The following is a 24,417-nucleotide window of genomic DNA, read 5'->3' as shown; positions in this document are numbered from 1 at the left end:
CATGTTTGAAAAAAGTGCCCTCTTGGATGCCCCTATGGTAGATAAAATGTGATAAAGTGTCCTTCTAGTGGAGAAAATGTGCTGAAGTGCCCTCTAGGATGCCCTTCCAGTGATAAAGTGCCCTCTAGGGTATCCTTGCAGTGGAGAAAACATGATCCAGTGCACTAATGGGTGCCCTTACAGGGGAGAAAATGCAGTACAGTGCCATATACTGCACCACATACAGCTGGTGCCCTTTTTATTTTTTCCGCCCCTGCATTTGTGTTTGACAAGTCAAATGTCCAGTGTGAAAAATGTCTTTTCAATATTACTTTCACACTTTCCATTTGGAAAGTCACAATCCTGTAATTGCTGTTTGTGGCCTCAGTTGGCGCTGCTCCGCAAAATGTACATAGTCTTTAATCAATATTTTTATACATTGATTGTGCTGTTCTGATTCTGTGTAGGAGTCAGATATTTTCCTCAGGAATTGGTGGAGACCAAAACAGAGCTAAAAGAGAGTAAATGTAAATGCATTAGTTGGCCAGAAACACGACTCCAAATAAATACTATAGCCCCATGTGAAAATAATCAAGCGCTTGTTAAAAAACTTTGCTGAAGCTAAAAAAGACCTTGTTTAAGCACTGAATCAGTTAATGCAGGTGTAACTCATAAAAAAGATAAAACAAAACATGTTTTGCTTTGGCTGGTTTTATTTATTGGGCCATACAACTAAATCTCGTTTTAGCATGTATGGATGTGAGGTTTTGTATACAAATAAGACTATTTACAGTAAATAAAATACAGCTTTTGTCAGAATCTTTTTTTCTTCAAAAATAAAACATTAATTTAATGCATAATAACTGTAGTTCCACGTGTCAAACATGTTAAACATCATATCTCTGCATACATGGCAACACGGAGATTTCTTCCGACGTGGAGGGTCATTCCCGTGAACACTTTCAGCCGGAAGCGTTCTGTCAAAAGCTAAACCACGTGACAAAATCTAGGACAATTAGTACAAGGTATAGTCAGGACCGTAAAAATCAAAAACTCGATTGTTTGACAGAAACATAACTCACGATTAAGGACTGCTCATGTAGAGAGCTTTTATAACTCACATTTCTCTTGCTATCGTAGATTTTGCTGCGCGGTATCGCCTTCTGAATTATATCTATGACAGAGTACCGGATGTAAACCTACAGGGGCTTGCGTGTTTGTCCACACCTCGCTCCATGTTTTGTCTTGATTCAAGACCAGGAAGCGAGAGTTTGGTATCTACAGGCTAACTGTATCTTTATGCGATGAAGGCACAAAAGAATCGGAAAACATAACATAAATGGTTATAATTTGATGATTAACAACACACTGAATTTAAGGATTAGCATCATTGTAACTTACTTCGGATACTGAGACTGTTAGCTAGCTTGCTATTTAACCATCTGGCAAGATTGTCGCTCGCAAACATTAGCAGTTAGCTAGCTACTGTTAGCAAGTTGGTGACTGCCTGGTGATGGCTGTGGTACGTAGAGGTTGTTTCGTGGCTGGATATTTACTCATATTACTGTTGGCTGGGTGCAAAGCAAGGATACACAAGCTCACTCTGAAGGTAAGGCGCCTATTTAAAATTAAATTTATGTTAGCTAAGAAGCTAACGTAACGTTATTACGCAGGTTGGAGTCCTTCAGACGGCATTTTATTTGCTAGCTAGTAACGTTATGTTTTAATTAGCTTTGACAGACAATGATCCAAACATGGTGTCGTGTTGTGACAATGTAATCCTTGGTTTGAAGAAAAGTTATAAAACGTAACTTATGAGGATGATGACAGGTAACGTTATAGGAGCTTATCTGCTTGTGAACTTGAGCTGTAGTTAAATGACTGATTAGTTTGCTACAACAGCTCAGGTCTCCCATTTTTCATTTGTTCTTCTTCCCAGAATGAAACACGGTTTGCCGTCGACCTCAACAACTTTGGTTTTTATGCTAATGGGACTCTGGATGTCAACCTGATTTCTCTGCGCCTCCCAGAACAGCTGGTGAACTACAGCACGCACCCTGTAAGAAGTGTTTGTTTTTGTGTGTGTATTTGTGAGAGTTGGTTTTGTGAGCTGTAGCTTCCACTGAAGTTTTCAACAGGTGGAATCGTGTTCTTCAAAATGGTTATTATTGAAAGAGATGCAAGCTGAGATGTATTTATATTAGTGTTAAAGGATAAGGCTGGTGATATTCTCTAATTTTCTTACTGTCAATTAATCTCTTGAAAAGATCAACAATGAATTGATTCTACTTGCAAGTATTTCTTGTGTTGCCAAAGCCAGATAATATTTATTCCTTTATGTGCCATAGAGCTTCATTGTTGTCCCAATACTATTAAAACACATAAATAAGCCACACCATTCCAAAGTTTTTTTTTTATTACTTGATTAATATAACAATTAATTTACCCCAAATAAATATCAAAAACGTGTCTCATTAATATTTCAATATTTTATTCAATCATTTTCTGTTAAACACAAACAAATGTAACAAGAAACAAAGTATGTACCACAGGGCATTATTCTGCAACAAAAATATTTGTCTATTTAAAATATTATAATATTTGAAAAAATACATTTATATATTACCCTATTTCCAGGTTATTTCTTATGTTACCATTTTAATTCTACTTAATTCTCCATCTTATTTTAGTGTTTACTCACCAACTGCTCACGTTGCTTTTCCCTTCAGTTTTTCCCCACACACACTGACACACCTACACCTCTGGTCTCTGCACACACACACACCGGCTTGCCCCGCCTCCCTCTTTCTGTTTCTCTCTCCCAGTATGTGTCTGCACTCTTGACTTTCTTCGTCAGCACTGGGTTTTAGAAAGTCGCCCCCTTCTCTGGGGGAATCCAAGCTTTGACCGGGTGCAGCCATACTTCATTGCAACGCGTCGACGCATGATATGCAAATCGACTATTACGTGGATGAATCGTCCCAGCCCTACTATATATATGTGTGACCAGTTTTGTAAAGCTTTATGTCTTCAGTAGAAACAAATGGACTTTGGGCTTAGTGCCACAGAAAGGTCAGGAAGTCAGAGAGTATTGAGAGACTAATGAATTAGGTCTTTTAATGGTATTTGTGAAAAATATACAATAAGGCCAGATATATCCTTTTAAGTAATCCCATAGTTTCACCTGATTATCTTTGGTACTTTGTTTTATACAGTGCACATGTTGTTTAATAGATTGAAATAATAGTTTGGGCAGATTTCATCTTTCTGCAATCAAGCCAAATGTTTTGATTTTTTTTGTTGTTTTTTTTAAAAAATAGGAAAACATTTTGCAACAACTTTATCATTGTCACATGTAGATCATAAATAGATAAATAGGTAAAATGTGACAGTAAAGTAGTCTGCAGTTTGATACGTACATTATGTCTTCAGATGTCAAGAGCTCAATGTTCAGCCTCATCACATCATTTATGGATGGTTTCTCCCAACATGGTGGAGTATGGCGTGAATGGAGAGATCTGAATTGTTGACAAAGTATTAGAACAATGTAGCAACATTGGAACACAGTGTTTTTTTTATCGAGTAAAGATATTAATGACTATTAGATATGAATCAATGGATTAATCTTTATCAGTCAAATTAATAAAAAAAATACTTCATATAATTAAATTTTTATTTTTATTTTTGCCTAAATATGGAGCTAAGACTTACTGTACGATGGCAGTGATAATGGGCTATATAATAAAAGCAAACCACTTAAATGAGCCGTTTGTAAGATGGAGAATTGCGATAACCTCCATTTTATATTTAGACAGTTTTTGTCTCAAGTATTCAAAGTACCCCTGAGGCATTTAGTGGAGTGAGTAAGTGTTTCCAGCAGCAGTAAAAAAAAAAAAAAAAAAAAAAATATATATATATATATGGCCAACTAAACGCAAGAATCACAAAACAAACTATTTATTAATTAAATTGCATTCTAGCTTGTGGGATGAGTGGTTTCACCTGTAGTGTTTTGACTGCTTATTTTACTTTGGCCATTGGAAGCTGGTGGGAAACATTGGGAGCTCTTAAATGGAGCCGGAGTTAAAATATATGGAGTGTTGAATGAGGACACTAAATTATAAATGGGCCACGAAGAGTGAAATATTGTATTTATAGTGGAAATCATGTGCTTTTGACCCATTGACTGACCAGATTTATATCACTCTCTTCAGGTTGGTTTCAGCCTCTCCAGATCTCGTGTGAATGGAGTCTTGTCCTACACAGTGAGTACATCCAATCATAAATATTTATGTATAACATTACACATTTTTACATTATTTTCAGACTTGTTTTAATTAGTCACGCTATTATGGTTTCAAAGAAAACGTTTGTGTTATGTCCTATGTTATGAATGGAACTATTTTAAGATACTGATACATCAGATTATTGATATTACAGGGTAGGTATAGTGATGAGATGTGCGGTGGACTGTTCAAATGTTATTATTTGACTGTTTTGTTGTGATTGTTTTCCAGGCAGAGGAGACAGAGATATGCCCGCTTACTCTCACAAAGTTGACCAACAATGAGCCTCTCATTCTTTTTCTTATTGATATCAACACTCTCAGGTGTGTATGTTTCAGCACCAGTGTTCAGAAGCAGTGATGTTGATAGGTTTTCAATGTAGTGAGTCCTGGGACCCACAGGTGGTTATTTGAGTGGGTCCCAGGAAAATTGAGTGGGTCCCAATAAAATGTGTTGTTTTTTTGTTTTTTTTGACGAATTGTAGTGTTTAACTTGTGTTTAGGGATGGGTATCATTAGGATTTTATCGATACTATTACTCTTATCTATACTTTTATCAGTTCTTTTTCATTACTAAATAATTGCTAATATATTCTTTAAAAAAATAATAAATTCAGAAAAGAAATCTAAAATGTCAATAAAATAAAACATATTCCTGACATCAAAATACTGAGTGAAGTTTAGAAAGAATGAAGAACTCAGACATCGGTCAGTATCAGTCCCTCCTCCTGTCTGTCCTCTGTCCTCCTCCCTCTGCTGCTGCTGTGATTCACCTGCAGGTAAGTTACCGCTGGTAGAGAGGGGAGGGGCTGGTTTGTCTCAGCCAGCAGTAAGTTTACAAGAATTTGCCAAATTGTAAGATGCGTGACAAACTAAGCTAAACAGTTAGAATACGTAAAGACAGCTTTCGTTTTAGCTTTAACAATTCACCATTAGCCAAGCTAGCGCACTGTTCTTGCGTGAAACATAGCGCCGGTGGATCAGACTGCGGACACAGCAGATTAAATTAAAATATGTTTATGCTTGGTAAACAGGTGTATTGATAAAGTATTGGCTTTATAACGAAGGTTTTATAGCACGCACTTACAGTAACAAGCGTAGTTGTCGTCAACTTGGGTAATCTCATCTGCTGTTCTGACTGCGTTCCTTGTATGTGTTTGTGTGCTCAGCCCCGACACAGAGCAGGTGAGAGGCTGCAGCTTGATAATAAATGACACCAATTTTTTTGACAGCGAGGTTTCTTTAGTTTATTTATATGATTTCAACATGTATTTGTTGTTAACAATGTAGCATTGTCAGGGAAAAAATAGGGTGTGTCCCCTGGATGCATCGATAGTGAGTTTACTGCGTCCTTTTGGATTTTAAGTGTGTATTACTGTGCCCTGACAGACTAATGTGAAGGTTGACTGTATAATGTGTGTTTGTGTAGTGTCAATGTGAGAGTTATGGGTGACCAAGACAACCTCTTGATAGCAAAGCCAAAGCCTGAAGCGCCTAAAGGTCAGTGTTGCTCACACTTTACAACTGTCACAAAATCATTCAGCATTTAATTTTCCTGTGTAGTCAGATTTAAGCACCAGAATGAATGATGGAATCACTTTAAACAACTTTGAAATATCCTGTGATAATTTAAAAATAGCTCAGGTCCACCATTTTGTGAAAACAAAGGAATATGACATTGGTGTGTCCTGTACCTGTATTTGTTTCCTGTAGGTCAGAGGAAAACCAGGGAGAGTCCTGCTAATCCTAACGTTGAACCAAATGGGAAAACAACATCAGACAATGGGAACAAAAATGCTAACGCCACAGATGATAAATCGAATAAGAAGGAAAAGGACAATAAGTCTGTGGATCAGAAGAAAGAAGATCAGACAGAAGAAAAGTCACTGCCTGCAGTAGAAGCTGGGGAAGTGGAGAAAAATGAATTCCATGTAAGCGGTGTTTGTATGTCTGTTAGTGTTTGTGTGATCTATTCATAAAACCAATTTCTAATCTGTATTTGCTTCTAGCTGGGGAAGAACAATCAACTGACTTTAGCTTTGGACAAAGTTAATGGCTCCTACAACTTCAGTGTAAGTACACCTTTCTTAATCATTATATGTGACATGAAATATCTTTGATGTGGTTTACTGTTGCATGAAATTTTTTCTTTGTTCCTCTTCCACAGTTCCACGTGGTGGTCGGCTTGCTGGCAGAGGGCCTGTACAGCCTCAAGTTCCACTACTGTCAAAACAGGTTGCCTGGAATCAAATTGCCCTATTCATTCACTGTAAGTTGAGTGTGTTTGTGTTACTGCATGCATGCCCAGGAGTGTGCATGTGTTAACCTGAATGTATCCTCTGCAGGTGGAAGTGACGGAGAGGAATCCAGACAGCTACCTGTCTGCAGCAGAAATTCCTCTCTCTCGCCTTTACATTGGTATGGCTGGAGTCTTCTTCACTGCTGCCATGATCTGGGTGTACACACTCATGAAGCACAGGTACACATGCATACACACACACACACACACACTGACAGGACAGTATTGTGTAGCAGAATCTTTCAGCTTCCTTATTTAAAGATGACAAATCACTTTGAAGAGTGCGTGGTAGGACTATTTGCAGAGTCATGTTTTTTGCATATCCTGTGAAGTTGTTACAATATCCACATTATAACAAGATTAAGAATCTATAGCCATTCTAGCAGCTGTGTGAAGCTGAACTTAGGCACAATGTTGCTTTGAGCTAAATGCTAAAGGCAGCATACTAACAAATGTTTATGTTCACCATCTCAGTTTAGTATATTGGCATGCTAATATTTGTTCATTTGTCTAGCTGAAGCTGATGGGAATGTCATTAGTTTTTCACATATTTTGTCATAAATCAAAGCATCAGACTAAATTAATTTTCACCTAGATGAAAAGTTAAGGGATCACCAAAATTATTACAATTCACCCTGACAGGAACATAAATGTCTGTATAAAAATTTCCATTCCATCCATTTCCATCCAACAGACCTTTTTCGCAACCGACATTTTGATTTGTCAAAAAAATGTAGTTAACAATGGCTCAGTTACATTAAGTGTCCCAGTAGGCCATGCCAGTGAGCCAGCATGCACAACACCAGAATCCTGGAACTGGCTCACCTAAATGGAATGCTGTTGTTTTTAATGTTATCAATTACACCTGTGTTTTTCCTGCTGTGACATGCCAAAATTTCTGCTGTGAAAAATATCTATTGTTGCTGAGATATTTCAGTCTGGACCAAAGTGATGAACAAACAGACCAGCAGACCAGAATTTCCATCCTTAGAGCCACACCACTAGTGTGGCTAATAACAAATGAAATGACACTTTCCCCAAACTTAGTCTTAACTGGAGGTAAGAGAAAAATCTGGTTTAAAAAAAAAAAAACTCATTAGGAGAAACAATGGAAGAAATCCTGTGTAGGGCTACCCAGAGAGAGAGAGAACTGTATGCCACTGGTGGGGAAGCAACAAATAAAAATTATTTAGAACAATTTTTGACTCAATTTTGTGTTTAGTAACTTTCCACTAAGCAACAAATTAGTAACCACTTTAAAGCTAATCTAACAGTGTTTCTGCTATCTATGTTTTGCATTTAAATAAGTATAAACAAGTGGACAATTTTAGGTGTAAGCCCAAAACATTTGCCAAATTATTTAAGTTACACGACTAACATTTGTCTGTATGACTGATCATTTCCTGAATGTCGTGTATTGAAATTCCTCTTTGAATTAAGGATTGTCAAAGGCTTTTTAAACGCTTGTTGGACCAAAACATGTGCTGTACATCAACAGAGCTTTTAGAACAAAGTGACTCTTTTTGTGACTTTTTTTTCAGTTAATGTTTTTGTTTTCCATCATCAAAATAAAAAAAAAAAAATCTAAAAATGCTCTCAGAAATTACTGTAGCGTGCCAAAAATGCCACAGGGGGAAAAAACTCTCTACTCTGTCTCTGCTGTGAGTGTGAAACACAACATACATGGACCTCAAAACCAAGGACCATACTGAAACTTGAGCAGTGTGAATGATTACATCAGTCATCACAGTGGTACCAATTCAGTACTATATAAGATATTCAAACATCTTCCCCTGTGTGCTTGTTTACAGGTACAGCGTGTTCAAGATCCACTGGCTGATGGCAGCACTGGCCTTCACCAAGTCCACGTCATTGGTTTTCCATAGTGTAAGTACAACATCACCACAGAGCAGACTATTGTCTCTTCTGTAATTAGGGCTGAACCGAATAGTTCGAAGCTTCGTTCATAACATTGACATTCAAATTCTAAATCAACATTCGTATGCTGCACATACTATAAAAACGCACTAGGTTATGCTTCCTCCATCTCTCTCCTCTACTTTTCGTCTGTGTCATGTTCCATAGCGGCAGGTCAGGGTGTCTGTTTGACAGCCGACACAAAATCCCTCCTGCAGGTGTGACAGTTCAGTTTCGCCCCAGAACACAACCGTCGTGAAACAATCAGAAAACAACGCTCTATTTCTCTGATTAACTGCTTTGCTCCCGCCAATGCCACTCTATTTCATCTCAAGCTCGCTCAACCACCGCTGCCCTCAGGGCAACTTCGAATGGCGTGTCCACAAACAGCAACCTACAAATCCTACTGATTCTGCCTTGTTACCAAAAAATGATCATATCACTTTATTCAAATTAAGGATTCTGTTTGAGAATATACTTCTTTTTTTTCTTTTTTTTTTGGAGTGATGACATCATAAAATGTGACGACATTCAATGCCTCATTCGAAAACCTCAATAGAAGCTTCGAATGTAAAAATAAAATGACATTCGGTACCGCCCTATCTGTATGTATATGTATATCTCGTGTTTGTACTGTGCTCACAGTACACCTGGATTCTTTCTCTTTTAATGGAACCTCTCTCTCTGTCTCTCTCAGATTAACTATCACTTCATCAGCACGGAGGGGCATCCTATAGAAGGCTGGGCTGTCATGTATTATATCACACACCTGTAAGTACAATTTCTCCAGGATATGAAGTTTAAAGTTATTCAAGACTCTATTTAGCGTTTCTTAATTTTTACAGTTTGTAATGTACTTTTCAGGCTCAAGGGGGCTCTTCTGTTCATCACACTGGCACTGATTGGCACCGGCTGGGCTTTCGTTAAATACATCCTGTCTGACAAGGAAAAGAAGATCTTCATGATTGTCATCCCTCTGCAGGTGTGTGTGCATGAGAAACAGTAGGTGTGTGTGATTATTTACACCCAGTGAATTTGTTGTAGTGATCCACTCACCTCTCATCCTCCAGGTCCTGGCTAATGTCGCCTACATCATCATTGAGTCTACAGAGGAAGGTTCCAGTGAATACTATCTGTGGAAGGAGATCCTCTTTCTGGTCGACCTCATCTGCTGCGGAGCCATCCTTTTCCCTGTTGTCTGGTCAGTGTGTGTGTGTGTGTGTGGGCTGTCTAATGTGTATCATTTACATTTTCCATTTTAAAAAATCCATAGAAAATTGAGTTAAGACTAGTTTTGAGACTATAAGCAGTTGGCCGTTTCCACAGAGGCTAGCTGACATAAAAGGATCTTTATGGCAAAATGGGGCACTTTGGGTACCGTACAGCATCCAGCGCCCCATTTTCTCTTTTGTACAAACAAAAATAAGGAAAGAGTTGATATTGCCAGGGGACCAAAAGTAATGCTCAAAAGCAGGCGTGAGAATGAGCTAGATGAGCGGCACCACAAGCCAATCAGAGGTAAGTCGAGCCATGGCATAGGCTCCCCTCTTCTCAGCCAACCCACATTATGGACAGTAATGAAAACTACTCACATTTTCTATTTCTCCAGGTATAAAATGACAAAACAAGTCAGTGATGGATTTTTATTTTTTTGTAATGAAAAATTAACCTAATAAGTCTTACATGGACCATGCATGCAGGTTAACCCATTATGGTAAATAACATTTTCAGTCTGTGTGCACATGTATTTGTAGTTCTCAAACATACCTGTCTTTATAGGTCTATCCGTCATCTACAAGAGGCTTCTAGCACCGATGGCAAAGGTGAAAATCCAGATCAGTTACAGCCAAAAGGTTTTATGAGTTGTAGAGATTATAGTTCTTTAAATTAAATTTGGTCCATGTCTCTTTCAGCGGCCATGAATTTGGAGAAGCTCAAGCTCTTCCGGCATTATTATGTGATGGTAAGAAGGAGCAGTTTGTTTCCTGTGTCCTCGACCCTCCGTCCATCCATTCGCAAGATCTGACCATTATTAGATTTGCCAATGAGATTGAAATTGCCAGCCACAGTGTTGATAGCTTTATAACATAATCCCCTCAGATTGCAAACATTTAATGCTGAAGTTGTTGATAATATTGCTTGAATGTTTTTTTAATTGGACATGTTTTTTTATTATCTGGTATCAAGCTTTATTCTTAATTATACTGAGTCACAGCATTTGGCAAGGCCACTCCAGGCTTCTCATTCAGCAGTCACTGCTGCAGAGCCAGAACAAAAGCTTTGCAAACAATCCCACGCACTGTTTGACCTATTTGATATAGGAATATTATTTCTAATTCATTATATTTGAAGTTTAAAGTTTGAAAATTAGTTCAAGCATAAAACTGCCAACTTTGTGTAATTTTTGAAATTCTCTTTTCTTCTTTTTAGATTGTGTGTTACATCTACTTTACAAGGATCATAGCCATTCTGCTCAAGGTCACTATGCCTTTCCAGTGGCAGTGGTGCTATGAGGTAAGACAGCGATGTACAATAACAATCTGACTTTATTACTTTGAAGAGCACTTGTTTGTAAAAGGTCAAAGACATCCTGTTACTTACTCTGACTTAACAGTGACTGGGCATAATGGCTGGAAGTTTTACTTGGATGTATGCCAGTATGATGTTGGCAAACACATTACATATTTAAAGCCCTTTTTTATTTAGCAAATAGTGACCATTCTTCCCGTCAGAGGTTTGATAGGATATTACCATTTTTGGAAGGAGGAAATGTGTCAGGCTGCACTGATTTAAATCATACAACAGCTAGAAGCTGTTAGCTAGAAGCTATTGGCAGCTGTTGAGCTACAGGTCAACTGTGAGCAATATTCATCTATATTATTGGCGGACACATCATAATTTATTAGCTTTTTTTTATTTTGTAGCTTCTGTCATTAAACACACACATTCTCATGTTTCTTCAGTTTCTGGTCGAGGTGTCTACTCTGATCTTTTTTGTGTTGACGGGCTACAAGTTCCGACCAGCGTCCAATAACCCCTACCTTCAGCTTCCCCAGGACGAGGAGGACGTAGAGATGGATGAAGTGTAAGCATATACTGTCATAACTTCCATTTAACCCTTTGAACCTTGTGCTTTTATTCCCTTTATTTACAGTCTTATGGCACTACATGTCTTTTTCATTGTCTACACTGGCTGCATAGTGAAAGTAAAACGGTAAATGGCTTCATTTATATAGACAGAGGACACTTCAACATGTAGGAGGAACTGGGAATCGAACCACAAAACCGATTATTTGTGTATGACCCACTCTGCCTCCTGAGCCACAGCAGCTAACTGCTTTCAGAGTTATGGAAGCAGCACGTTAGCAGTGCAGCAGCAGCTTCAGTCCTCCGTCAGTGTCTACATAGGATGCCTTCAGGCACAGTATTGAGTGTAGGTCACCCACATTTTGGCAGCACTCAGAAACCAACACAGACAATCAGTGTTGTTACGTGGGTAAAACAGAAGAAAAATGACTTGAAGCGTAAAAATACACTTCGGGTCACGGGTGGCAGACGTGCGTGAGACTGACGACTGAAAAACAAGGCTGAAATAGATAGCCATAGATTAGTCTTAATTATATCAAAATGTATTGATAGTGTAAAAAACATGGATTTGATGCCCATGTGTTCCACCAGAGTTATCATTCTGAGAATAAGGCAGGCTTTTTTTTTTGCATCAATACAAACAAAATACAAGGGTTTGATAAAAAGACTGTGTTTAAATAAAGTGCTCCTCTGTGTTTCTCCCATTGTCCAGAGTGACTGAGTCAGGTGCACTGGAGGGTATTTCCAAAGTCAAGAAAACGTGTAACGGACGCGAGCGCCAGAAAGAGTCCACCTTGTGAGCAGGAAGCTGCATCTTTTGGTGGGGGGGGCACTAATCATCCCCAGGCCAGCTGGTAGAAAGGGATGCACATGGACCAAGGCTCCCAACCCCCCAGTTACAGCTTTCCTTTTGAAACTCTTTAAGTGGTTGCAGTGGTCGTGCCCACTGTCTGGCTATGCAAAAAAAAAGACTAACTTTGTTGGACGCACTCCATTTCCTCAGAACACCTCCACCCAGAAACTCGGAATGGTTTCAGAAGGAGATTGGCTACTGCCACATAGTTGGGTGGAGATACAGAAAGGAGCTCTGATGTTCTCTAGTTTTAATTTCTCTCTCTCTCTCTCTCTCTCTCTCTCTCTCTCTCTCTCTCTCTCTCTGTCTCTCTCCCCAAAGATAATTACCATTTTAGAGAAAGACTTGCTTTCTGTTGTGTTTATATCGGCTATTTAATATGGTACTTCTGCGAGCCTCTTAGCTGTACTTTTTGGTGTGATGTGTGTACACGTGTGTGTGAATGTGATGAGACAACACAAGATTTGGACAAAACAGTTTTTTCCCCTTCCCTTTGGAGACAATGGCCCATACTCAGGTAAAAGGCTAATCAGTATATATTTAAAATTTAGGAAACAATCTTAACGTGTTATTTCTCTGTCCCACTATTCAGGGGTCAGTAATGTCCCATCGCTCATGATACAACTTCATCACCACAAAGTACAGTATATGTTACTTTTTCTCATATATTTGGTTTGTATATTGAAATATATGGATGTAAGAGGCTGTATATTTCAATATATTTACCTATTGCATATTGAAATGTTATATTTCAGTATTATTGTTTGTGTTGGAGAGGTAAGAGCTCCTCCCAGTCCGTCACATGGGCTGCTACTGTAATTTAGTGCTTTAGTGGTTGAGGTCAGCTCACGTCTGCGAATTCAGCCCAGATGGTGACATGTGGACCTCTTAATGAATAAAGAGGTTTTTTGATCAGTCTCTGAAATAACCGGAGCAGTGGCCCTACATGTGTTCAACGATGGCCTTGTTTTTTTTTTTTTTTTTCCTTTTTGGCCATGCTGTGCCAATCTGGGCAGAGAAGTGGCCTAACTGATCATTATTGAATTTTTCTGCTTTTGGTTTTACCTTCTTGTTCTTGATGTGAAGCTTATTTTATTAATTATTGATGACTTATTGGTGAAAGATCAGAAACATGTGCAGCCGGGCGTGGTAGGTGGCCATTTGTAAATAATTTACAGAGGAAGACAGCTGATACAAAACGAGGCACATAACACTTTCATAAGAATTGCATAGAGGCTTTATAGACAGTGCTTCAGACAGTAATGACATAGGTTCCGTTTCAATGAGATTTTTTGATTCCTTTTAATAGAGGGGAAGAGTAAATGTGAGGAATCAAGGAAAGACTACTGAGATTTAACCACAGACCTGGACAGGAGTGTCTGACAGAGCTACACATTGTTTTCAGACTGTTAATGTTTCTCCATTCTCTGCTGGTTTCATGCACCCAGTTGAGCAGAAAAGGTTTTGTGCTTGTTACAGAGGGCTGTTTGATGTCTGTGAACTGTCACAATAAAGCTGGTGTTCTGGAAAAGCCTTGAAGCAATTTTTGTTTTTTAAGCAGTGTTTACAGAAAACTGTAGGAATTTAATATTGCATTTCCATAAAGAAGGGGAACGGAAGAGCGGTCAAAATCGATGCAATAGAGGCCAATATCTCCTGGCTTTTAGTCACTAATACAGCTCAAACTCCAAAAATGCAGAATCATACACATCTCATAATGCAACTCAATAGCATCTTTTTGTTTGACCCTCCCTGCCTGGTAAATGCCCTTGTCTGTCAAACTCAACACCCTCACTTTGTAACAGGCCTTCCATTAAAAAAATCACTCTCAAAGTCTAATACCAATTATTTTCTCAGACCTCAGAGCCACAAAGACTTTATACATCTGTCTTCACAGGCAGAGTCCCGTCCATAAAGAGTCAACTGATTTTGATGTGTACCCCTTTAAGAGGCAGTACGTCTAATTTCACAGCTGCCCCATAGTTGAAATGTGTTCATTTATATATTTATATCATGTTGATTACTGAGTAACCCACGGTTACCAAACCTCCCCTTCCCCTCTAGTCTCCTATCCTATTCCACAGCTATACTTACATTTTTTGCTCAGAGCTCACCTGACACCTTGTGTCATTAGTCATTCAAGACACAAAGAATTCTTTAAATCTATTTGGCCCTTTAGCAGTCACTGTACTGCTATGCATTTCATGTGATGATGCACTAAACAGCAACAACTAACCATTTTGTAAACCATGCTGCTGAGTCGAAAATATTGTCCCTGCTGTTCCAGGCAGCCATTTATTTTCAAACAGTATGGAAATCTATTAAACCAGCACAGCAAATATCAAGTTTGCGTAAAAGTTGCATTTCCATCATGACTGATGCAGGGCAGACTCTTCAAATCAATCTGCACTTCAAGACCCTGAAAACATCTTTTCTCAGTCAGCTTCTTCATATGAGGGAGAGGTCCTAGGTTTTTTTTTTCTGCCAAAGCAAAAACGGTTGTGATTATTTCACATGAGAGATTTCTGTATTTGTATTTTGTCTGTGTCTTTCTCACTGATTTGAAGTTAGCAGGGCTCAGTTGGAAAAAAAAAAGTGATGCCAGATGTTTTGTGCTTTAAACTAATAACATTGATTTGTTGCTGATTTAGTCATATTTAATATTATAGATAAATACTTAAGATTTGAAATTAAGTTTTCAGGGGCTTTAAACTGCAGTACCCCTTAATAATGTAACATGGGCAAGAATTAATTCCGACTTTATGTGCACAGTGCTGGATTACACAATTTAAGCAAGTTTCAAGAGTAGTGCTGGATTAGTCAATTAATTGATTAGTCGATCAAGGAGGCAACAATGTTTATAATTGGTTAACTGTTTCAGTCAATTTTTTTAAGCAAAAAATGGCAGAAATTCAATAGTTCCAGCTTCTCATAGCGAATATTTTCTAACTGAACATCTTTGGGTTGTGATTTGTTGCCTGGCCAAAACAAAACACTTGATGACGTCAGTTTGGCTGATATTTTATAGACCTAACAGTGAATCCACTTATCGAGAAAATAATTATTTAATAACGAAAATAACATTAGTTTCAGCCCTACTCCAGTGTCTACTAATTAATTTTCATAGCATATCTAAATAACTCTAAATACAGCTCTATTTTACTATATTGATATGCAAACATACTGTAGACCATAAACAGCCCACATCAGAAGAGCAGTATGCATTTGGGACTACCTCGTCTCCATCCTCTCAGGTCTGAACAGACAGCGGATTCTTGACCTGACGTCCTAATCTCACTACTGCAGCGCTGGAGGTGAACTCGCGGTAACAACAGCCACATGTCATCTGTCCAGCGTCGGTCCAGTAGTTTGCAGCCTGGTGCCAGCTCAGCCCCTCCCTCCTGCGAGCTTCAGGCGGACGCCGGTACGGTCCTCACTGCAGTCCGCAGTAAATCCACCGGCGCCCGTCAGAGTGCAGCAGACTGCAGTCTCCATCACACTCTGCCTCCCTGCGCTCCCCTGGCAGGTGGAAAGGACACACACGGGGCCGGAAAAATGTGAGTATCAGCTCTTATATATTATAGTTTAAATAAACCTCACAGGTAGATTATTTTAGAAATGTTTGACCGCTCTGACTTTTCTGCAGCGTCACGGACAGGTAAAGTAGATTTTTTTTTTTTTTTGCGTCATTGTTGATCGGTTGTGCGTGCAATATTTTTATTCAATATTTTACAGGTTGCTGCTACACTTGTGAAAAAACATAAATACAGCAGCAGATAGAAATGAAGCTGAACTGGTGATTGTATTTTGAGAGAATCAATCCCGTCCCGTCCTTAAATAGGCAAACCTTCATTTTTATAAAACGGTTATCAAATCACATGTTTGGTTAAATTAAACTGTCAAAAAGGTTTTGATAAAGAGGATGTAATGAGCTAATGAACGCTGTTCTTCCATGACCTCAAAACGCCTTTGATTTTGGAAAGGCAGAGCCTGATGATGCAGCACATCTCTCTTCCCCCCCCTCTTCGCGTGTCCCATTTCATCTCTGCAGTGCAAACTCCGGAATGCAGCAGAGTGACGACACACTGTCAAAGCTTTTTAAAATCTGTTAATCGAAATCTCTGACATCTTAAAAATGTTTTAGACTAGAATTTTTAAAAGATTTGTATTCTTGTTTTCATCGTACAGTATCAGCCTACTGTTCTGTTATTGGTCCCTGCGCTTTTATACTACAGCCCAAGTGCATCTGAAAAGAATTTTAAAGATGTATGATTTGTATTTGCGTCCTTCCTCAGGGCTTTCATCTCAGTCTTGGCGATGTTGGCCCTAGTGGTCTCTGCTGAAGGAAGTGTTGGGTAAGTCGCTCGCTTCAGATAGATGGATAGATGTACTACATTACCAAAAGTGTGTGGACACCTGAACATTTCACCCATATGTAAATTCAACTATTACTATCTACTGTTACTACTATTATCACACTTTAGTCCAACGTGACCTACAGTTTTGTACCCTTGTCACATTAGGAGGAATTTGTAGTTCAGTGTCTTGCTTAAGAACAGTTGGACATGTAGACAGAGTGGGTTGGCCATTAATCGTAGGATTGGTGATTCAATCCATGACTGTTACAGCCACCTCATGTGACACCTCATTCCAAAACATTGGGCATTAATCTCCTGCTATAACGCCTGCACTCTTCTAGGAAGGCTTTTATTTGTTCTCATTTAGCAACAAGTACATTAATGGTGTCTGGCACTAATACAGCAGCCAAATGTTACTTTCAACAAACAAGGCATTGCATTGTCATGCCCCTCTCTACTTAAATGAGTGGTTGTGCCTTCTGACCACTGGGAGGAGCAGGGATTTCCACAGCAGGTGATCGCACTTTTGCTTTTATTTTTGCTCTGTGACTATGGAACAGCCTCCAGCAAAGTCTCAGAGAAGCCAAATCAGTGCTCATTCTTAAAAAGCATCTTAAAACCCAATTAATTTTCTTTGGGTTTTCTTGATTTTATAGCTTTATGGGTTAGACAATTAATTTTCCTTGTTTTAATATAGTGTCTTTTCTGTCTCCCTCTGTCCCATTTCTTCTTCACATAAAGCACTTTGTAACTTCTGTTACAAAGTGTTGTTGTTGCTGTTGTTGAGAAGTGTAATGTGAATAAAGTTTGCTTGCTTGTTCACCATTGATGTTGTGTGATAAGGCCTGGCTCCAGTTCATCCCAAAGTCGATGGATGGATGAAACAGGGAAGGGCCTTCCCCAAACCATTAAAAACAGCCCTAGACCAAAGTAAACATGAACGTAAACAACCCTGTCCATATACTTTTGGCCATATAGCGTGGATAGATAATCATATTAATTCTATTGTCACTCTGTTATAGGCCGAGTACCAACACTAGCTTTTGCACAGAGTCAAAGGAATGTCTGGAATATGAGCTGGTCTGCATAACAGATGAATATGAGGTGGGTGGACAAACAGCACATATACCTTCCCATCAAGCTGTTACGTCTCAGACAGTTTTGTTCTTTAATTTCCCCATGTGTGTTTGTGTGTGTGTGTGTGTGTGTTCAGGTGCGACACTACAGCCCCACTCGCTGGGTGTCGACAGATGCCGAAGCCTATTTCATGGGCGTGGGTGCTGCCATGGCCTTCCGGAGACTTTTCCAGTACATCACTGGAACCAATGAAGGAGGTAAGGACAGGACAGGACAGTACAGAAGCAGAAAATCACCACTCAAGAGTGTGTTCATTTTGTGTGTGTGTGTCGTGGGCAGGCATCCAGATGGAGATGACTGCCCCTGTCCTGGTCAAGATCCCAGAGGAGACCAAGATGTGGGAGCCAGCTGTCTACACACTCAACTTCCCGCTGCCGGCAGCCTATCAGGAGAAGCCGCCCGCACCCACAAATGACAAGGTGAGCTGACAGGTGGTGAGGGATGTGGGAGAAAGAACCTTTAGGTGCAGGGTGAGGCAGTTTTTCCAGAGCTTTCCCTTGCCAGTCATGAGGTCAAATGCTTTTTGTCCTCCCAGTGTCTGTGTGTAATGTGGTCGTTGACTTTTACTCCAAGATCAATAGTGCATTGATGCATGTACAGTGCTGCTTTCACCCACTCAGCAGAATAGAAATAGATGGTGCTGGTGTGATGGTATCAGTGCTGCTGTTCTGTATCTGTTTTATGTCTGTGCATATGTACATTCTTGATCTGTTTGATTCATCTGAAATGGGCTGTAGATATCCACAAATATTAAAATAATTAATAACCTAAATATACTAGTCCAGTGTTAGCGGTAGGTAGATTGGAGTTTTAATGGTTTAATGATTTCTACCAATTTATTACACATTTATAGTCACCCACATCCATCAAAGTATGCACTCTGTAACTTATATTTTTATTTTCAGTTCATTCTTACTTCCTTTCTAGTCATGTTTCTGTTTTGTTGCTCCTTCACTGGCTGTGACTGACTAACCTTTACAGAACAGAACGTATCCATTGTCTTGATTAGCCATAACTATAGACTATACCTAATAATTAAGCTAATAGTATATAGCACATTATATATTATCTTTCAGCTCAACGACTGACATTAATTTAATTGATCATATCATATTTAATTTTTTCAAATAATCATTAATCATAATTTGTCATCATATACTTTTACAAGGTTTAAGGAAATTGTTTTCTCATCCAAAGGTTTTGTTCAGTATATTTGCTTACGTTCATGGTCATTCAATTTGGTGGTCTTACAATATGGAGGATCAACTCTGAATTAGGAAATAAATAAATGAGTAAATAAAATGCTCAAATAAACTGAGAAATAAATAAATCAATAACAATGTAAAAAGAAATTATACCTTATTGAAAACATCTATAAATGTATAATACTTTGGTTTCACATTAATCTTTACAGATTTATTTTTCCACCTGAAAAATTTACAAAACTCATGATAAAAGACTCTTATCCCCTTTTCTCTATACAATTATCACAAACAACATTAAAAATCCATTTCTTCATTCAGCCCATTTAGAATTCAGGTTATTCAATGGTTGTCAGTTATGTGTTAATGTATTGTAGAAAAGTGTCTTAAGCTGCAATTCTCACACTATTGATGTGTTTAAAAAGTGTCAACTCCGCCTTTGAATTACAAAGACAATAACTTCAGAATTCAGGATCTCAGTAATTCATTTGAATTTTATTTACATAGCGCCAATTCAAAACAGAAGTTATCTCATTGCACTTTTCCTATAGAGCAGGTCTAGACCGTACTCTTTAGAATATTATTTACAGAGACCCAGCAAATCTCACCCTGAGCAAGCATTCTGCGACACAATGCAAATACCACCTAGAATTTTTAAAATAGTAATAATGTAATGGTAGTGGTAACATTAATATTAATAAATTAATAACAATAATAGGAATGACCGCTATAGGAATAATAATGACAGTATTAGTAACAGAGCCAATAACAACAACTGTAGTAGCAGTTGTTGTGCAGGAACACGGGGCGGCAAGTGGTCCACAACCACAGATCCAGTCTCTGCAGCTCTGGAGGCAGAAATACCTGCTGAAAGCGACAGAAGGAGAGAGGAGAGAAACGAGAAAGGACAGAACTACGGGAGAGAGAAGATGTCGACTAAGTAACATGCAGTAATAGGATAAAAATGCATACAGAAGGAGAGGGAGAGGAGGAGAGAGGAAAGAGGTGCATCATGCAAAGTCTCCCGGCAGTCTAGGCCTATAGCAGCATAACTAAGGGCTCACCCAAGCCAGCCCTAACTATAAGCTTTATCAAAGAGGAAAGTCTAAAGCCTACTCTTAAATGTGGAGATGGTGTCTGCCTCCCGAACCCAAATTGGGATCTGATTCCACAGGCGAGGAGCTTGATAACTGAAGGCTCTGGCTCCCAATATACTTTTGGAGACTCTAGGAACCACAAATAACCCTGCATTCTGGGAGCGCAGTGTTCTAGTCGGGTAATAAGGTATTATGAGATCTTTAAGATATAATAGTGCCTTACCATTAAGAGCTTTGTAGGTGAGAAGGATTTTAAATACTATTCTGGATTTTACAGGGAGCCAGTGCGGAGAAGCTAATATTGGAGAAATATGATCTCTTTTCCCTGTTCTTGTCAGTACACGTGTTGCAGTATTTTGGATCAACTGGAGAGTCTTAAGGAACTTATTTGGACAGCCTGATAATAAGGAATTGCAATAGTCCAACCTAGATATAACAAATGCATGCACTAGTTTTTCAGCATCATTTTGAGACAGGATGTGCCTGATTTTAGCAATGTTGTGTAGGTGAAAGAAGGCAGTCCTTGAAGTTTGTATCATGTAGGAGTTAAAAGATAAATCCTAATTAAAGATAACTCCGAGGTTCCTTATGGTGGTGCTGGAGGCCAGGGAATGTGTCTCGGAGGTGTTTGGGGCCAAGTACAATAACTTCAGTTTTGTCAGAGTTTAACATCAGAAAATTGCAGGTCATCCAGGTTTTAATGTCTTTAAGGCAAGTTTAGCTAACTGGTTAGTTTCATCTGGTTTGATCAATAATTGGGTATCATCCGCATAACAATGAAAGTTTATGGAGTGTTTCCTAATAATATTGCCTAGAGGTAGCATATATAAGGTGAATAGAATCGGTCTAAGCACAGAACTAAAACTAAATAAATAAATAAACTATTGTTATTAAGTCACACAACTGATTGGCAACTGCTTTCTCAAGGATCTTAGAGAGAAAGGGAAGGTTAGATATAGGTCTATAGTTGGCTAAAACCCCTGGATCAAGAGAGGGCTTTTTAAGAAGCCGTTTAATCACAGCTAGTTTAAAGGATTGTGGTACATAGCCTGTTAATAAAGACAGATTGATCATATCCAGAAATGAAGTTCTAACTAAGGTAATAATCAATTTCACTTTTTTTGACATGTCTTTACTTTAAACTCTGCATATGTGTTCTTTTCATCTATTTGGAATAGTATTTTGTGCTGCCTTGCCTACTCTCTGCCGTATCTATCTAATGTGATGTATGATGTGTTAATGTATGACTGCTAATGTTGCGTCTGTGTCTCCTGCACAGCTGTATTTCACTGAGATGCCTGAAATGGACGTCTATGTGAGGAGTTACGGAGGCTGGATGCTGTCAGTCACCTCCAGGCTTCACGCTCACCTGCTGACTAAAGAACTGGCGAGAGTTCGAGCTTCCTACAACCACAGTTACCACTATGGAGTCGGCTATGATAGGTATTACACACGTCCACAAATACTTTCTTAATAATTTCTAACTTTCTTCTTGTTTCTCTGGAATCACTTCGGACTATTTCATGTTGTTGTTCTTTAGTATTGTCCTCCATGTTTTGCACATATATTGGAATTGGATATTTTTTTATATTCTGTATCATTTTCCTATAATTAGCTGCCAAATTCTTTTAGATGTTGCCTGGCTGACGTTGAATAGCCAAAACTCTTAAACGCATTGCAGAGTTGCAATCAAATTTAGATGACAGGTGTATAAACAAACTCTGAGAGTTTCTGTAAAATTTAACAGCATTTCACATAAACTTAAGTTTCATAAACTTAAATAGCCACAACTGAGTGGTCATGATTCTGACTTACTTGTAATTTTGCATGTCATTCTTGTACATATTTCAGGGCAGGGTGTATTTATTTTAACAGTTGCCAACAGCCAAACAGCATGACTTGTACTATTGTGTATTTTGATGCAAATCTGGATCCATATGCAGATTAAAAGCAAATTTCTATAATTAAAGTAACCAATTTAGAAGATTGTGTAGCCTGAGAAAATCTCTCTTGACAGATTGCATGTACACACACTCACTTCTAACTGTTGTGTTCATCTCTCTTGCTCTTTCCCTGTGTGTGTGTGTGCGTGTGTGCGTGTGTGCGTGTGTGCGTGCGTGCGTGCGTGCGTGCGTGCGTGCGTGCGTGCGTGCGTGCGTGCGTGCATGTAGTCCCTTGAAGCTGTTGAACAGGCACAATGAGGTGTGGTATGTGGCCGAGGGGGAGCTAGTTTGCACAGATCCACAGGAACCGACCCCTGCACACACACCCAGGCCGACTCTGACCAACTCACCCACAGACTCTGCTTCTGACCCTCTCCCACACACACTCTCTGATTCGCCCTCACTCACTCCCTCAAACCTATCCTCAAATACAACATCTAACTCCTCTGACACACCCGCTCTCCCCCCATCTAATGCTCCACCTAGTGCTTCATCCAACCTGCCCGCTGATGCCGCGTTCAGCCATACCCCTACCTCTGCCCAGATTCTGCTGGACCCAACGACCAACTCTTCCGATCCCATCTCTGTGAGCCCATCCCTGGAGCCCCAGTCTGACGCTGCCCTGTGGAACAGCACAGTCCACAGCTCTTTGGATAAACAAGCTGACAGTAGCCCTGTGATCGAACCAAATGACGCTCATTAGCAACAGTCAAATTTGATTTAAGCAGCAATTCTAGGTACATTAAGATGGAATCTAAATAGAAAAGAAGCAGTGGAGATGTTGCAGAAAAATGAGTGATTGTGTGTGTTAGCTGTAGAAGCTGTTCTCTTTGTCCTTATCTCTCTATTGCTACATATTACACCAACTCTTCCTTATGGCACTTAGTGTTTAACTATATGTTCTATCACAGCTTTGCACCTGCAGCTTCCTGTATCATCAAATACATGCGTGTCCACTTTGTCGTTCTGAGGTTATCATACAGCTGCGTTTATAGAATGAAGTAAGATGTATGTATTAGTAAGAAAGTTAGAATTCGAGGTTATTGTGTTTATTCACCAGCTAAAGCTGAAGGCAGGGATAGATGCTGTTTATAACATCAGTTTAACCCTAAAACTAACTTATCAACTAATAGAACTTCAATGGAAATCTCTCTGTAATTGGTAAGTAAAGTGTATGCTGGGACTAACCACAGTAGGCCAATATATCAGAGGAAGCTTAACAGTCATAATGTGTTCTATCCACTGTTGTAAATGGAGTTTGATGCTGTAATTAGTGATTCTTCAAAGTTTCTGTCTATAGTTTCCAGCCATAACATCCTATAAGCTTCTACTCTCCGTTTAGCTTTAGTTAGTTAATTTAATGATACGTGGTGAATCATTATAAATTAAGTGGGCACATTCATTGGGATCTTTGATGCAGCCTTAAACCTGATTACTAATACTGTATGGCTCTATATAATAGTTGATGAAATTTCCAAAATTTGGATCAAACCTTTTTTCCCAGTATTATAAAGTGCCTGTAAAAACATTGGCCTTATGTTTTGCAAAACCTATTGTCTCAGCATTTTAAATCAATTTTCAGTTACACTTACAATTTGATATTATAACATACAGTATGCTGTGTACTCGAAAATGACTTGTTTGATTTTCCCTTACTTTCCCTGTTAAAAGCTCAGCAAAAAAACAGCAATAAATATTTTAGCATCTTTGAATCCACAAAAGCAATTCCAGATATAAGTGTAAAAATTAATTATTTCCAAAATTGATTTTTCTTTACGCTAACTTAGACCAAAATGTTTCAGGAGATAAGATGACCTAATGATACAAAACGGCGAGATTCATACACATAAGCGCAGCTCTGGTCCCCTTGAGTACTGTGATTAGATTTCTGTTCTGTTCTGCCCGGATGTTAAATCCTGGACACTTTTCTGTGTATCTGTACCTAGAAAATCAGCCAACAACAAGCCCATATCTTAATTCTTAGCCTTGGTAAATGATCATGTAAAAGCTACCCAGAATCTAACTTAAAAGTGGTAGGACTGCCCCAAAGATCCCAAAGAGTCACGCCTGATCAACCAATGCAATACAAGTTACATCAATTAATAAATGACATTCTCTATCTATGTGCATCTGAGCTACATACTGTATGTTCTGAGGAAGGTGCAATAAAAAAAAACCCCATAAACTCTTGTTGGACTCATATTATTGGCATCTTTGGACCTGATTAACCAAGAGAATCATTTACTAATAATTCTGATTG

The 24,417-nt window shown here is 38.9% G+C and overlaps 2 protein-coding genes across 3 annotated transcripts; both read left to right on the top strand.

Annotated features, from left to right (window-relative positions):
- Positions 1 to 936: 936 nt before the first annotated feature.
- LOC122871974 (protein GPR108-like) lies at positions 937 to 13,951 on the top strand. Its single transcript, XM_044187632.1, has 18 exons — positions 937 to 1,588; positions 1,919 to 2,038; positions 4,194 to 4,244; positions 4,497 to 4,588; positions 5,694 to 5,764; positions 5,978 to 6,195; positions 6,274 to 6,336; positions 6,432 to 6,533; positions 6,610 to 6,743; positions 8,375 to 8,450; positions 9,178 to 9,251; positions 9,345 to 9,462; positions 9,551 to 9,681; positions 10,260 to 10,303; positions 10,394 to 10,443; positions 10,911 to 10,994; positions 11,444 to 11,565; positions 12,280 to 13,951. Exons 1-18 carry the CDS (start codon positions 1,493 to 1,495, stop codon positions 12,365 to 12,367), a joined length of 1,734 nt encoding a protein of 577 aa, XP_044043567.1. The 5' UTR covers positions 937 to 1,492; the 3' UTR covers positions 12,368 to 13,951.
- Positions 13,952 to 15,629: 1,678 nt separating this feature from the next.
- LOC122871983 lies at positions 15,630 to 24,347 on the top strand. Of its 2 annotated transcripts, XM_044187644.1 has the most exons (8): positions 15,630 to 15,977; positions 16,716 to 16,775; positions 17,622 to 17,708; positions 17,801 to 17,882; positions 17,992 to 18,112; positions 18,195 to 18,334; positions 21,494 to 21,657; positions 22,386 to 24,347. In XM_044187644.1, exons 1-8 carry the CDS (start codon positions 15,760 to 15,762, stop codon positions 22,858 to 22,860), a joined length of 1,347 nt encoding a protein of 448 aa, XP_044043579.1. In that variant the 5' UTR covers positions 15,630 to 15,759; the 3' UTR covers positions 22,861 to 24,347. The 2 variants fall into 2 exon arrangements, with proteins under 2 accessions (XP_044043579.1, XP_044043587.1); XM_044187652.1 differs by lacking the exon at positions 17,622 to 17,708 and having other exon boundaries at positions 15,634 to 15,977.
- Positions 24,348 to 24,417: the final 70 nt, after the last annotated feature.

Source organism: Siniperca chuatsi, linkage group LG3 (assembly GCF_020085105.1).
Source record: "Siniperca chuatsi isolate FFG_IHB_CAS linkage group LG3, ASM2008510v1, whole genome shotgun sequence".
NCBI classification, from domain to species: Eukaryota; Metazoa; Chordata; class Actinopteri; order Centrarchiformes; family Sinipercidae; genus Siniperca; species Siniperca chuatsi.
The sequence above is the reverse complement of the archived record's forward strand: the minus strand, read 5'-3'. Positions and strand labels throughout refer to the sequence as shown.

Coding starts and splice junctions, on each gene's coding strand:
- LOC122871974 (XM_044187632.1), top strand. CDS start 1,493: ATGGCTGTGGTACGTAGAGGTTGTTTCGTGGCTGGATATTTACTCATA. Junction 6,744..8,374: donor TACACACTCATGAAGCACAG/GTACACATGCAT, acceptor GCTTGTTTACAG/GTACAGCGTGTTCAAGATCC. Junction 10,444..10,910: donor TCCGGCATTATTATGTGATG/GTAAGAAGGAGC, acceptor TCTTCTTTTTAG/ATTGTGTGTTACATCTACTT.
- LOC122871983 (XM_044187644.1), top strand. CDS start 15,760: ATGTCATCTGTCCAGCGTCGGTCCAGTAGTTTGCAGCCTGGTGCCAGC. Junction 15,978..16,715: donor ACACACGGGGCCGGAAAAAT/GTGAGTATCAGC, acceptor GTCCTTCCTCAG/GGCTTTCATCTCAGTCTTGG. Junction 17,709..17,800: donor AAAAACAGCCCTAGACCAAA/GTAAACATGAAC, acceptor ACTCTGTTATAG/GCCGAGTACCAACACTAGCT.